At 39.6% G+C, this 16,256-nt stretch overlaps 1 protein-coding gene across 3 annotated transcripts in view; it reads left to right on the forward strand.

Moving 5' to 3' along the window:
* The window catches only part of SH3D19 (SH3 domain containing 19), a 95,254-nt gene that overhangs the window by 50,387 nt on the left and 28,611 nt on the right, over positions 1-16,256 (forward strand). For 2 of the 3 annotated variants that reach the window (XM_067551899.1, XM_067551901.1), the window contains exons 7-9: positions 384-1,385; positions 9,809-9,916; positions 14,364-14,476. In XM_067551899.1, the coding sequence (XP_067408000.1) occupies positions 384-1,385; positions 9,809-9,916; positions 14,364-14,476 (1,223 nt within the window). The remainder of the gene's footprint in view (positions 1-383; positions 1,386-9,808; positions 9,917-14,363; positions 14,477-16,256) is intronic. The other variant, XM_067551900.1, reaches the window with a different exon arrangement.

Raw genomic sequence — 16,256 nt, forward strand, 5'->3', positions numbered from 1 at the left:
AATGTGGTTGGAGAAGCTACAGTACTATTCCTTATTCTAGCCACTGCTGGGAAACCCTGTTTCATGAAACATTAAAAAAAATGTTTTTAAATGTATTTGATGGTGCTTTGAATATGTTAAAATGAAAGTACTGCAAGCCAGCAAAGTCATTTTGGACTTCTTATTTGTAAATTCTATGCATCTGAGCAAAGATCAATTCCTTTCTGAACTGTAATAGTATTTTTGCCCCCTTGAGAAAGGGAGGCTGACAAATGTAATACAAGCAACAGTGCTAAGGGGAAATGGTGGATTTCCAGTCAGAATGTTAGAGAGGCCAAATGACAAAGTAAATTTGTGTTTAAGATGTGTCAGAATACAATTTGAAAGCTTCTCTTTTCTGTCAGCAGTGCAAAGTCCTCTCAAACCTCCCAGACCTCTCTTGAATAGCAATTCTTCAGAAAATGAGGCTCCCTTAGTTGCCTTTGAAGCTTCTGAAGAATGGAAGTGCCAAGAAAATCCCAGTGATGTGACAGGTCCAGTGCCAAAACCAAGATCAAAAGGCAATCTCAAACCTGTGGTCAGAGATATTCAAAGTAAAAAACAAGACAATCAGGAAGAAGTGAGCCAGCCTAGAGCTGAAAGGGAGACATCTCCAAGTCAGCCTACATCCTTCTTAGATAATAGCTTATTGGACAATCACATGATGATGCACAGTATGAATTCAGAAAAAAACCAAAATAGTATTGGTTCAAGGATCAAAGCTTTTGAATCCCAAGCAAATTCTGATATCTCAGGATTATCAAAGAAACCAGAAATTGCCCCACGATCATTTGTCCCAAGACCTACTGTTTCTGCAAAGAAGCCAATAGTAGCTCCAAAGCCAGGGCCAGGGACCAGGAATGCATCAGGAGAACGGATTTCATGGACAGAAAACTCACAAAAAACTGCATCCAGGGAATGGCACCCTCAACCTCAAGAAGCCGGGAGCAATGTCATAACCAAACCTGAATTGCCAAAGAAACCAAAACCTACCCTTGTAAAAAATACTAGTAATGATTTGTTTGATGCAAGGAATGGGTCAGCTTCAGAGAACAGTGATGGACAGAAGAAATTCCCAGTACCTGCTGCAAGGCCACTTGTTCCCAAAAAGTCACTTTCTGTAGAAAGTCCTGTCTCTTATTCAGCCTTACTAAAACCAGTCGCTGCTGCTCCCAGACTCTCTGTAGCTGCCGAAGCAACAGCTTTCAAATCCCTGGGAGAGTCATTGGCTCCAACCAACCTCTCAGCATGTACTTTGCAAAGTAAACCAGTTGGGGAAGGAGATCTTATCAGTTTTGATGATGACATTTTGCCCCCTCGTTCAGTTAGTGCAGTGAAAGAATGTACCAATTCTGAAGCAGCTGCAGGTAAGAACAAACATAAAGGAAATAAATAATAAACATGGTTACAAATCTGCATGCATGTGATATTGTACATATTTATAGCAGTGCAGGTATATGTGTGTGTAAAATTCCATGCTTGTCATTGTATTAAGTTTCCTTTGATATATGGAATCAGAGACCAATGTGATTGACCAATAAGGTTCCCAGGCTGTGTAATTCTGAGAACATGCCAGCTGGATTTATAACTTAATAGCTAAAATAATATACAGTAAGTGCAATACTATATTCCACTCGAGAATGCATCATGATCTCATGTCTTCTTTCTGGAGACATCTTGCTTTGTGCTGTCTAATCTATCTAGTACTAATATTTGAGCACCTGTAATTCATAGCACATAGCTCCTGGGCCATGCAGTAGTATATGTATAGGTATTATAAATATTTATTCCCCATTAAGTCAGCAAGAGAAGCAGCAGTGCACATTGTGTTTTGGAAAATCATGACCAAGCAGACTAAAATACCGTGCACCATGAGTGGAGGACATGAGTGCCATTATTTATTTACTTTCACAGTTTCAGTCTCCAATGCACATATTAATTTGTTACATGGACTGTGTGTTTGTTCATATAACTGTAAGCTTGTCAGTTAGTACATCCATTTTTACTTAAAAGCTACTATGTAAAGTTTGGAAAATTTGGTTGATTCAGCTAAGCACTTAGGGTGAGAGTTGGCTGAATAATGGATTTTTTCCGTTCACTGGCAATTTTAAAAAAATCAGAAAAATTTTGTTTTGGATCAAACTGAAAACTTTTTTATATTTCAGCAACTCGAAATGTCAAAAAATTTCAAGTCAAAACAAAACGTCTTACTAACATTAAAATAAAATGTTAAAATTTGACAGGTTAAAATGTGTTTAGACTTTTAGATGTTTTGACAAAAGGAAAGGAGGAGTAGATGGATAAAAGAGGTTGTGGTGGTGTTGCTAACTCCCTTATAAACTTTAAGCCCAGTGGGTAAGCACTCATCCGGGATGTGGCCATTGTCATTTATAGTGGCAACTCGTAGTTAGGCTTGACAGAATTTTATAATTTCAACAGATTATCAATGTTTGTTTTTAAGCATTTTTCCCTGATTTTTATCAATTGAAATTTTCACAGGTGTGCCAAATTGTGGAGTTTAAGCTTCTTAAAAATATTTATCTACTTACATTTTCATAACTGTGGGTCAGGCAATGGGAGGGGTCAGACAATTATTTAATGACAGTAGACATTGAGATGCAAAAAGTTAAAAGTTTACAATTGTTCAAACACAAATTGTCAACATCATGTCAAAATAGTCAGAATAAATATTCTTAAATTGAACTTTAAGAAATTCACAAGCAGAATTTTTATAACTTTGCCTATCTGTAAATTTTGATTATCATTCATGGAAATTTGTTATTTTTTGTTTATATGTACAATGAAATAGTTGTTTACCAGTAAAAATCTAATCTTTGCACGCCTATTTGTTGTCATTCATGATGACAATGGATAGTCTTTTGGCCAGAGATAGTGCCAGGTAATTAGGGAACTCACCTGGTATGTGGGAGACCCAAGTTCAAGTCCCTGCTCTGATGACTACTTATTTATTTATAAATAGAGGAACAGTTTCAAGAGGAGAAATTAAGAGACCCCATGTCAGAATGTTCTATAACCTTTTGGCTAGGGCATTCACCTGCAACACGGGAGACCCAAGTTCAAATTCCTTCTCTTCATCAGATAGAGGGGAGAATTGCACCTGGGTCTCTAGATGAGTGCCCTGATCATTGGATTAAAGTTTATTAGGAAGGGGGTACCACTACCAGCAACCACCAGAAAACATTTCAACTTTTCCAGTTCAGTTGAAACTGACCAAATTTGCAAATAGTTTTGGTTGACCTGAAACTTCATTTTCTGGCAAATAATCTATTTGTCAGGAAAATTTGAGGCACTTTTGAAAATCACATCTGGTCCCTATCTGTATCTTTAGACACCTAAATACCTTTGAAAATCTGGCTTTTAGAATTTAGCTCATAGGCCCAGTTCCTGCAATGAGTTCTTAGAGGATGGAGTCTGGTGCCCACACAGAGCTCATCACAGACTTGAGAACTTAGATTATAAACTCAGTGAGGCAGAGACTGTGTCTTTCTATGTTTCTGTATAGTTCCTAGCACAATGGATCCCTCAGTCCTGACTGGGGAAAAATTGCAATATATAACTTCTTATAATACATAGCTTTTTATTTGCTAAATTTCTCTTTCCGGAACTTTGGTAACCTTACAAAAACAGGTTTTTCTTGATAAGAATTCAAGCATTAGCTTATTTAAGCCTGTTCATGGGCCATATAATACTGTAATAGCTTTTCCTAACATAAAATAACATACTGGAGGCTTTTAAGTACAGTTTACTTAACTCATTTTTGAGAACTTTACAGATAGCTGTTGCTGGCTGGCTCCAATTACAAGCCATATCCTTCTGCTGATAAGGCTCATTACATACAACCCTATGGTAATTTTTGGTTCCTGCTCCAGAGTTCCATCTATCATTACAATACCATCAGTTTTTAAGCAGAATTCCCAACTGCAATCCATAGGGAGTGCCACTTAAAAACAGATGATACGATAGCATCCATGGTGAATGAAATACATTTTTGAAAATGTGAAGTTGGGAGAGAGTATGTGTGTGTGACTTCATTTAGCATTAAACATTTTCAGCTACTTGGGAACAGATACGTAAATAGTGCATAGCTGTCACATTACATTTATATTTATTAATGGTAATGTGTTTCCATTATAACTTGTGTTTTGAATAATTGGATGGAATTTTGATTTACTACCTCTTCCTTTCTGTATTTACGTAATAACTGCAGGGTGCATTTTGGAAGGAAACTGTAGAAATACCTTGTATATTAAATTCAGTACTATTGATAATGATACATATATTTTCAGAACTGCTTTGATGCATTGGCTAACAGACTGCTTTTAAAAGAAGTGAAATAAGGCTGACCCAGCATTCTGTTGGCAATGAAATATGCTGCAATGTCATTGAGCAGTTCAGGATAGACATGAGCCCCTTTCTTTGTGGACTGACGGGGTCTGAACCACTGCAGAAGCAGTATCATTCCCTGGGGGAAGAAAGAATTTTTGAATGACTTGAGAGATACTTCCTAGTCCACTCCCGGAAATGTAGTGGGACTGGAAATGACTGGCTGTGACTGGGGTTAAGTTTAGCTCTTTTTGTCCAGAGGGGTGTTGCTGCAATACAGAGCAGAGCATAAAACTTGTTTCCAAACACTCAAAGTAAAATTTGTACTTTCGGTGGTTAAAGAAAACAACAATCAAAGAACAAATATAAATGCTCTAGAGCAGTAGTTCTAATGGCATATTTACCATTGTGGGCCGCATATGCAGTTCTCTGTGTTATGTGGGCCATATCCACACTATATATACATACTACCTTTATGGCTCTGAAGCTGTCACATGAGCCGCAGCTATGCACTGATTGCACCACAAGTGGCCCATGGGCTGCGAGTTAAGAATCACTGCTCTAGAATCCAGCTGACAGGCAGTCCGGCAGAATTCTTATATTTAAAGTTCCAATACAAAGAAAACAGAGTCATAGCTACATACACTACAGACTACCCCCACTGATCCACGAGAAATTAAATAAATATTGAACCAGAAACCCTGTGTTAATGCAGAGAACTGCCAGATAAACCAACTGTCCACCAGAAAACAAGAAGAGCACCACTCTGTTCACCTGTCTGATAGCTTAAGTCATCCTATGGATACATATGTTTTCGTGGTGGACATTTTAATTACAAACTCAAAAATTGAGTATAAAAGAACCAGATTTTAGTTGTCTGACTTCTCTTGTCTGTCAGATGGTAATGATTTTGTTAATCAAGTAGGCGTGTTTGCTCACCCTACCTCTTTTAAATGCAGAAGACAAAAGGGTCTGTCTGTGGTCTCAGTTAACACCAATGTAAATCAGGATTAACACCAATGAAATCAATAAAGTTGCCCAGGTGTTGGTGAGATCGGAATTGTGCCCCCATCTCTTGTTACTATTGGCAGCACATGACTTGACAAAGGATCCACAAGAAAAACTCTTGCGTGCTAAAAAATATGGTGCCATATTGCACTAACGTGAGGTGCTTGCCATGTTCCAATAGGAACAGTTTCAGGTTAGCAAGATGAATCCACAGTAAAATACTTTGTAAAGGCATTAAGAGCAGCTATAATCTGCTCCCAATTCCCCAGACCTTTGCATTTGTAATGAATAATGACATAGCAAAATGCCAGGGCTCCACACTTGTTGCTGTGGCAATCCTAGAATAGAAGAAAGGGCTTTAGCAGGCGACCCTTGAAACACAGCACTTACTACTTGTTTGTAAAAGAACAGTTTAAATCACAAATTGTAGTGTACAAAAATTTAATATTTCTGAAATGCAGCTAAAATATGCTTGTCTAGCGACCTATGTATTAGGACTGTACAGATACATCACTGCTTTAGTTAGAGCCTGCTGCAAATATAACACAGCAAACTGTTCTACAGAAAGAGTGAGTCACACACAAATGTAAGCACATGTGATGAAACAGATTTGGTGGCATTACAGCAATTCAATTGTCTTGCTAAAAGCTAATATAAACATTAATGAATTTATCCTCATAGCATCTCTGTGAGGTAGGGAGGTGTATAATCCCCATTTTGCAGGTGAAGAATTGAGGTACAGAAAGTTTAAAGCCAGTTGGATTCTGCATCTGACAAATCTATTTTTATAAAGACATAGGATGGAAGTCCTAGTCTCATTGATGGGGCCAGGATTTCACCCATAACTCCTGAAATCCTGCCTGCCTGCACAGCTGAACTGCACTGGATTCCGCTGTGGATTTTACCTGCAACCATTGTGGGGAGAAGTGTGAACAGAACTTGTCCATAGCACCTGTCATGCTGGAGGATTGCAAAACACATTGAGAACTGTGTATATTAGGGATCACTCACCCACCAGTGAAAGGCTAGTGTGAACTATGCAGCCATTGGATGACAGGAATGTTTTTAGAAACAGAAACAAACACACACCTTCTCCAACTCAAAATACATAGGTAGAATGCAACTAATCAAGCTGAAATTTAGGCAGGACACCTAAGTTAATAACTCTAATCTTGCAAATCAGGGGGGATTTGCAATGTCTAAGCGATCAGGCCCTTTTTGTTTAACATATCATCCATCAGGCAGTACTTTCAGCAGCACTGTGCCACTTATCACCATGCTAGTTCACTATTGGTTCCATTCTGGTTTGGAATTCTGTCTATTAAATCTCCAACCCTATTTCGAGCAGCATCTAGGTTTATCCTTGAAGTCTCCCTAAGTCTCCCTAGATAGGCATGATCCTTGAAGTCTCCCTAGATAGGCATGATTCTACTCAGGCTGTGAAGTGGTTTCACCAAGATGAGATTTTAATAAATCTCTGTGTTTTTTAAAGAGAGTGGATTAATCCTTACTTCCTAGAAGGCCCAGATAGCCATCTTAATTTTTTGCCTCTCTTGGTCTAGTAACTTATTTAATATTTAATTAAACATTAAAAGTAGAGACAGTACATACTTCTGTAACAGTAGTGCATGTTATGATTCCCAGTGCTGTTACGTCATTCTTGAATGTATTGAGAGCACTATTTCCATGACTTAGTCAAAACAGGTTGGCTTTTTCAAAACTGCATAATAAATATTACATTTACAACTTTCCTCTCCTTACCTGTTCATCTTACTGTCTCCTAGCAATAGACTAACAATAACAGCTTCAGAAAGATAGCCACCATCTTCCCCTGAATAAAGGCAAATATCTGCTATGTCATCCCTTTATTTTTTGGTGTGGGGCAAGGATGGAAAAATGAGACTGAGTGAAAAATGTCTTGTCTCTTCTAAAATAATACAACCAAGAGAAAATATACACTGTACTCCAATACATGCTACATTTCCCCTAATTTAAGTACCTATGTAGGGGAATATGTTATCAAACTGTTTTATTTGCAGCCACAGAAAAGTCAAACTTAAAAATACAGGCTGTAAAAAGCATATAAAAGGATTATTAAAGAAAGACGATAGTAGTCGATTGATGAATGCCCTAGAAGATTAATTTACTGGAGATGAGAAGCCCTAAGTGAGTGTTACCAATTCTATTTTCACACTTTTCTGAATCATGCGGAAACATGCCCAATTGTTGTTAAACACCATCAAAAAATTCATATGCTGCCAGTCCCATTACGCAAAACAGCATAGTAGTTTACCAGCCAATTTCTGCCACTAACACAACTCTGGGGAAAGGAATGACACAAACAAGTTAATGAGGTTTAAACTAATTATGAGGTGACAATAGTATCATTGAACATAAGATAATGAGTGGAAAACTAATATTTTCATAAATGCTTTTCTTTGCCTCATGATGAATAGCACAGATGAAGAGTTAACAGTGACTTTTTTCTCAGGGATTATATGTGTAGAACAGTAGCTGCAGAGCAGCACTAAATATTGGTAAAAGGGATGGAGGGAGAAAAATGGAAACTGTTGACAACTAGGGGCTTGTTACAACCTAATGTCCCCATCCTATAAAAATGTAGGCATGTGCTTCACTTTAAGCGTATGAGTAGTCCCATTTGATTTAACTGTGCATATATCTTTGCAGGATTGGGGCTTAACTATACAGTTTATGAAAATTCCTTTTTAGTGTCTTCAACAAAATGCTCCTTTACAAAGACAGCTCAATGTACAGATGTAGATAGTTGTATGAGATCCATAGTACCAAACAGTAGATACTGGGTCTGTTCAGCTCTAACATAGAAACTGGTTACTACCGTAAGGAGTATTCTCTAAGTGAAATGGTCTTAACTGGGCCTATTTTTAATGGAACGATGTAGTTAGAATATATTTCCTCTCCCTTCCCACCCATAATCCAAATTTGAAAGCTTTTAAATGAAAACTCTAAGTGATTTTTAACAAGGTAAACACTATATATTTTTACGTTTAAATTAGAATTTTTAAATCTCCAAATATAAAATATTTCAATTTCTTGGTAAACTGCATCAGATTCTGTTACTTGCTATTGTTTATAAGAAATTCTGTCCTCCTACTGTCCTTTATTAATGTAAATTCTGAACAGTTAATTTAAAGAAATTATTTTATATTTTACCCGAGGGAGCCTGTCATTTTGTGCAGTGTGTATTTACTTTAGTTCTACTTCGTTGTTTCCTGCCTTCAATGAAAAGAAGAAAATGGAGAATTTAAAGGAACCACCCACTGTGCTGCCTTATTTAAGTGTGTCTGACACTATTTTAATCTAGCACACATTTGAAATGGCCGCCACATGAAATAAGTGCTTATTTGCATGGGCTTTTATGTGAATGGTGGATAGGAGTCATGGTGAATTTGTTGGCCAGAATACATCTCCCATTTCCATCGTATGCAATTATGGTGCAGTAATTGTTTGCATATTCGTGTATGGGGATGGATACTGCCAGAGGAAGAAATAGTAATTGATAATATGGAGTGGACACAAAATAGATACATGTTCCTTTGCATGGAGGCAATCAGAGTTCTGCTGGAGTAAGGAGTTACTTGTTTATCCTAATACATTTCCATGGCTGCCTTCTGCATGGTATCTGAACATCTCATAAACCTTAATGAATTAAGTGTTCACTTCCTATTAAGCATGGGAAGTAATCCCATTTTACAGATGGAGAAACTGGGGCCCAGAGAGGTTGACTGACTTGCCCAAGGTCACATAAGGATGTCTGTCACATAGCCAGGAATAGAACCCAGCTCTGAGTCTAGTCTTGTGTTTTAACAAGATGGGACTTCCCCATTACTTGGATTATGATGTGTAAAAAGGCAACACAAATTTCAAGGAAAACCTGATTTAGCCAGTTATTAAGAGATGGAGGGGGCACCAAAAGGACTTGATAACCAGAGCCTAATATTTGCAGTGGAATATGTTACTTGTTTTCAGTAGGTCTTTTATTTTCTGTGTGATGACTTAGCTTTGAGAAGGTTTTGTTGAACAAAACTTTCTCTCTTACACATTCACAGCTATGTATGTATATCAGAGCAATTGCATTGCAACATGTTTTTGTGAAGCTGTACGGACTTCAGAAATCCCTGTTATCCAGAGGAGCACTTGCTATTGCACAATGACTTGAACAGTTCTGGAAAACATCTGGAACCTGGTTTAAATTAACTAATTTTTTAATCTTTTCTCAGGGCAGATCAAGGAAAAGTGCATTATTTACAAAGGGCTGAGTAATCTTTCATTAGCTCTATATTTATTGTCTCTATACTGAAATGGTAATTTTTCCCTTAGTTGTGAAATATACAAGTGTTTTATAATGACGAGGTTATGTTTAACGAAGATATGCTAAATAAGTTGTGTCTTTCATTAGATCCCTTTCAATTCCTCTCCAAAAATGAGCCTACAAAGGAACAGACAGTTCAACCAGCTATAGCACGGAAGCCTACAGTGATCAGAATCCCTTCTAAACCAGGGAAATGTAAGTTCTTCATACTTTTATTTTTTATCTGAAGTTTTCAGAGAGACTTAAATAAAGAAATCATTTTATCAGAATTCACTACTGAAATACTGAATTACCTAAAGCTAGTTACATTAACTGCTAGAAAAATCTTACCCAAAATAATTTCATATTAAGCAGTGAAGTCATGTTTACATCTTTCTAGAAAACTGTAATTAAAGAATAGTTTAATACAAAGGTGATAACTTTGTTTCTATAACAAATATAGACCCGTCTGTGGAAAATCACACCTTTTGTATTAAACTGTTCTCTAAATATAGTTTTCTAGAAAGATCTAAGTATGACTTCATTGCTTAATATTGCTTTATATTGACAGGGATAAAATTATTTTGGCTCTAAAATCCACGACTGGTCAAGTACTGGCATTTTGCAGGTGTTTATAGGAATTAAAAAGAACAAAAAAAACACCACAAGTCTTGGATACCACAAGTGGTAACTGCAGCCATTTTTGTCATGGTCCTATCTTGACCTTTAACCACAGTGTCTTCCATCTCCCAACCCATACTACTGACTAGCTCTCACAAAGCTGAAAAGCTGCAGAGGAGATGCAGTAGAGGTCTTGGTGTTGACATCTTCAGTCTATTGAGTGCTTTATTGCATGTTGCCTAGATTCAGATTTTATAAACTACAAATGTTAACCCTGGTGTACTCCCAAAGTAGAGGAATTGACATTCCTATTATATGGGCCCGAAAGTACAAGCAAAAGAGAGAAATAACACAAGGCAATTATTATAAGTGTTTAAAAACACACATTCCTTTACACTGGTTCAAATTTGTAGTAAGAGGCTGGCCTGGTGGTGGTGTTTTAGCATCTCCTTACTTTTACATCATTACTTCCAGAAGAGTGTTTAATTTTCCAGTGAAATGCTCTAGTTTTTTAGGTAAGAAATGTAGTGGAAATGGTTAGAAAAATACAGAGGAAAGATTTAAAAAAAAAATCTATTTCAAAATACATAACAACCTTTTTGGTTTGCACAATCACATGTACCCTCAGCTGTAAGAACCTGTCTGATGAAGGCAGAGAGGTATGTTCCACCTCCCCAGTGTAATTCTCAGGTCTCAGTTATTAATATGCACGTCCAGGCAGATTTTTTTTTTCTTTAACTGCAAGACAACGGCCTCTTGCTGCTGTCTAGTGGCAAATGAACTATCCTTAGGGGGCTGCTAGTCATGCTCTGTCAGTTTGTAGAGGGGTATGCAGGACCACTCAGCAAGAGACTGCAACTGGGAAAGAGTTGGAGGCAAAGGGATAAAGTGGAGTTTCCAGTTAGCAGCATAGCCTGTGAAGGTGTTCAGATCCCAGAGTGGATCCAACTTCCCTATTGTCAAATGCAAGCTGTTGCAGAAACTAAGGCTACATCCACACTGAGCTAGGAATGTGATGCCCCTGCTCACATACACATATTTGTGCTAGCTCTCATTGAACTAGCATGAGTATAAGTAGTAGTGTAGCTGTGGTGACACACACAGCAGTAACAGAGGCACAGCTTAGCCATATCGAGTAAAAAACTGTCAGAAGCAGGTGAGTATGAACTCAGTGTGTCTTAGCCATGCCTCTGCTGACACTACTCATGCTACCACAGCTACACTGCTACTTATACTCACGCTAGCTCGATGTGAGCTAGCTCGAAAATGTGAACATAGGTTGCCAGGTGTCCGGTTTTCAATCGGAAAGTCTGGTTGAAAATGGAACTTGGTAACTAAAAGTCTGGTTACATGCACTAACTGGCCTGCACCACTGGGAGGGGGTGGGAATAGCAGCAGCTGCTGAAACCTGGAGGAACTGTTTGGCTTAGCAGCTGCTGCTCTTCCCGCCCCCCAGCCTGATGGAGAGAACTGGCTGGCTCCTAGACCGGATTGCTGTGCCCTGATTTCCCCACCTTCGCCCCTTGCTGCAGCGACCACCCTCCACCCCCCATGCCCTGCCGGTCTCTGATTTCCCCAGCCCCTTGCTCTGGGGACTGACCCCTGCCATGCCCCGCTGTGCCCCGATTGGTCAGGCAGGCAGGCTCCACATCAGCTTCTCCCAGCCTGGCTTTGCAGGCAGCAGGTGAGTGCTGGGTGGTGGGGTAGTGAGCAACAGGGGAAGTGGAGAGTCAGTGATGGGGGGAATAGGGGAAAGGTGGGGCAGGAACGGAGCCTCGAGGGAAGGGGCGGGACAGGGGCCTTTGGTTTTCTGCAGTTAGAAAGTTGGCAACCCTATGTGTAGTGAGCTGGGAATCACACTGCCAGCTCATAGGGCAGATACAGCCTACAGTCATAGAACTTAAGGGCAGAAAGAACCATCAGATCATCTGTTCTGATCTGGCCACCAGTGCCACGCAGCTGCCCCTATGCCAAGCCCAACAGCCAGAATTGGACCAAAGTATTACAGCCTTCAGGAGACAAAACTATTATGTGTCACAGACAAAGAACAGGAGGGACTGAGGTGCACCAACACCTGAGACCCTTGCAATGGCAGGGAATTAATTAGAGAGAGATACTCAGATGATCACATCAAATGAACCACACCCACTTTCTGCAGAGAAAGGCAACCGTCCCCACTGCCCACAACATCCCTGCCAGTCTGACCTGAGAGAAATTCCTTCCTGACCTCTTGTATGGCAATCAATTAGACCCTGAGCATGTGAGCAAGAACCAGCCAGCCAAGCCCCCTCAAGAGACAATACTCTGTACCACCTCAGAGCCAACCCCTTACAGTGACCATCTCTAGCCGTGGCCATCCCTAAGGCCTCAGAGGTAGGAGACAAAAAACAAACAAACCAAACCATCCTAGGCTGTCATGGGTGTCAGTTTGACACAGTTGTAGCTGCACAAAGGTCTTGTTGTCATGAGGGGATTGGGTTGGGGTAAACCTATAAACCCTGCCTACAGAAAAGATCAGGTGGCAGTGATTCAAGGTGGCCTCAGCCCCACTTGCTATGGAGGGATATGGCTCCTGTAAGGAGCCAACACAGCACAAAAAGTGAACAGCACTGTCAAAAAAAAGGACAGGATGCGGGTGCTTAGGAATTTACTGAGTCAGCACCACTCTTCAGCAGCTCCCAGCCACAGAGCTTGTGTGGAGGTCCAATTGGGAGTTAAAGCTGTCCCCCAAAGTGTAAAACCTGAAAAGGAACAGAGGTGCAAACATCGCCTGTCTTCTGATTTTTGAACTCTTTGGGTTGGCAATATTGTTTGTGTAAGGGATCTGAGTGGAAAACTAGGCCATCTGTATCTGTATCAGGTCCTGCCATAAGTGCAGTGGACTGGAGTAGATGACCTCTCTAGGTCCCTTCCAGTCCTACAATTCTGTGATTCTATCAGGATTTGAAGGAGGTGTGTAAAAATATATCTCTATTGCTTTTTTAAAATCAGTGAGGTATGTTAAGAGGAGATTTCTCTCTTGCACTTAAGCCTTTTAGCCCCCATCACTCTGGCTTAGGTAAGCGAGAAAGCTTTATTAACCTAGCTCTTCTTTGCTTAGTCACCAACCCTCAGTGTCTAAGGGATTGATTCGCCTTTGGGATTTTTTATTTATATATTTTTCTTAAATTCCAATCCAGACTTTCAGGTCACTGAGACACAATTAAATGTTCTATGCTAAATAAAATAACAACCCCTCATTGTCTCCTGAGAGCTCCCTTCATTCAGTGAGCAGCTGATTCATAAGATAAAACTCTAGGCCTTCATTTTGATGGCAACTTCTCAGATCTCTATAAAAATAACTTTAAAAGATGTTTAAATTTTTAGACTGATGTCTAGGCTGATAGTAAGCATTTTTACGTGGTTCTGAGCATGGGTAGAAGCCCAGTGGATTTAAAGAAGTGCCTCAGACTTTGTTGTGAACATCATCTGAATATACAAATACCCTGTAGAATAAATTGAAAAATGTACCAGTCTGTACATTACGGGTAAGTGCATTGGCAGAATTTGTGCAAACATTTAGCAAATTTCAATCAATTAAATTTGCATTGAAAGCAAATGGTGTGCAATCATTAAATCCTTTTCTAGTGGCTTTTATTGATGGACTAGAAATGAACCTCTCCATCTTGAAATAGCAGGAACCATACCTGCCTCTTTTCATTCATGGTCTCTCACCTCTACCACATTAGACTTCCTCCAAACTGCCATAACCTCACCCTAATTGAATAGCTGAGGAAAAAGCCAGCGTCCTAGGATTTAAAGGAAAATCAGTTACACAATAGGAGAAGTGCTCCTACATGTTCCTCAAAATGGAGACGTTTCCTACGTGCCTCATCAGTATTTTCCAGTGTTCCTGTTTATATCCCACTTCCACAGGCTAAGGGAGTTGTGTTCACGAAGAGATGTTGGGGGATCCATTTTGATTGTTAATATCTATCTTTTTTACACCCCTTTTTGGTCCCTACAGAGAACTTACTAGATTTACAATTTAACACTTTTCCAGCTTTAAATGAAGTTCCACATATCCCTCCACCACTTCCTGCCGAAAAGCCCATTGGGAATACCTCTGGAATTGTTGCTGGAAAGCCCAGTAATGTTAAACAAACAAGAAAAGTGGTAAGTTGTACCTGTTTTCCTGAATTATATCCTTAGGTTAGCAAAGCAAAACAGTCTCTTGTGACAAATTGCTCATTGTGATATAAGTCATTTTGTGGGGTGGGGATTTTACTCACAATTATAAGGCATTTAATATGCTTTTCTTCCATATTTTATTTTTTAATCAGGCTAGATCATTTAGGTTGTTCTCTGTGCTGGGAAACATTTGGTTGATTTACATTTACACTTTGCTATGCTTTGATCATGTTTATCTTCTGTTTTCTATACTTTAGCAGTTGTAGTCATGCTCCCTGCAGTAAACTTTCAAAGCCCTGCAGAGAGTGTTAAACTGATAGGATTGACATGGCCAAATTCCCCCACACACTTTTGAAAATGCATCCTCTGTCTTCAGGCAGGAGACACTTCTGTCTATATGCCAGTCTCTGAGAAAAAAATTGCTTCTGACATTAAAGGGGAACTTGGCAGCAGCCTTTTCTCATCTACCCTTCCCCTACTCCTCATCTCTGGCTGCATTATGCAAACATATTCCACTAGTTTATCCAGAACCTGAGAACAACAATTTATTCTCAAATACAGCTCGTTTACTTTTCACTTGTGATCAGTGAAGTGCTAATAGCAGGAAATATTAGTACATCCCACAAAGCTGTGGAAATGGGGATTCTGCACACCCCACAGCTGTGAGCCCTTTGACTCAGATTTATTCAAGAAAAACTTTGAAAATGCAGGGAAAAAGGTCTAAATCTAGAGTCTCAATGGCAAAAATAGTAGAGAAACCAGCTAAAACAATGAGCAGAAAAGAGATGAAACCAAAAAGCCCATATGGACACTTTGCCTGAATGAAAAGCAGCAGACAGAGCACCATCAGGCATGGAATTCCTGTTTCCCTGGGAATGAGTTCAAAGTATCATAAGCCATTATAGCAAAGATACAAACCCTCAAATTACAGAGATGACTTTAGCCCTGAGCAGTCTGTCAAAGCAATGGGTTAGAAAGGCAAAATAAAAAGTGATATCTTGCCTTTCTCCCCCCACTGCCTACTATGATCCTCTTCTTCGTGTAGACGTTTCGCATCTGCTCTCCTCCTCTATCCTCTCCACTTGTCTGAGTGACCCCATCCCATCTCCTGATCTCCTTCATGCCTACTCTCATCCCCTTCCTTACTCCTCTCCTTAACCTCTCAATATCTTCTGGATGTTTCTCTTCACAATACAAGCATACTTTAGTCTCTCCTCTCTTAAAAAAACCCAGCCAAACCCACCCTTGACCCCACTTGCCTCTCCTACTACTGCTCCTTCTCTCCTTTCATCTCTAAGATAATTGAACGCACTACTTACAATCACTATCTGGAGCTCCTCTCTCCCAGTTCCTGCTTAGACCCTCTCCAATCCAGCTTCCGCACCTTGCACTCCACTGAAATTGCTCTCATCAAAGTTTCTAAAGATTTCTTCAGAGCCAAGGCTCAGAACCAATATTCCATCCTCATCATTCTTGAACTGTCAGCTGCCTTCAATACAGTGGACCTTCTTGAAAATTTTTTCTCACTTGGCTTCTGTGACTTGGTCTTCTATTAGTTCTTCTCCTAGTGCTCCTTCAGCAGATTCTCCTCATCCCCCCTCCAGCTTTCCATGAGGGCTCCACAGGGCTCTGTTCTTGGTTTCCTTCTCTTCTCACTCTGTACTTTATCTCTGGGTAATCTCATCTGCCAACACAAATTCAGTTGCCATCTCTATGCTGACAACTCACAGAGCTACCTCTCTACTCCAGACCTGTCTCCTTCTGT

Source organism: Emydura macquarii, unplaced genomic scaffold (assembly GCF_026122565.2).
Source record: "Emydura macquarii macquarii isolate MOO-44397 ecotype Brisbane River unplaced genomic scaffold, CSIRO-AGI_Emac_v2 contig_1363, whole genome shotgun sequence".
Classification (NCBI taxonomy): Eukaryota; Metazoa; Chordata; order Testudines; family Chelidae; genus Emydura; species Emydura macquarii.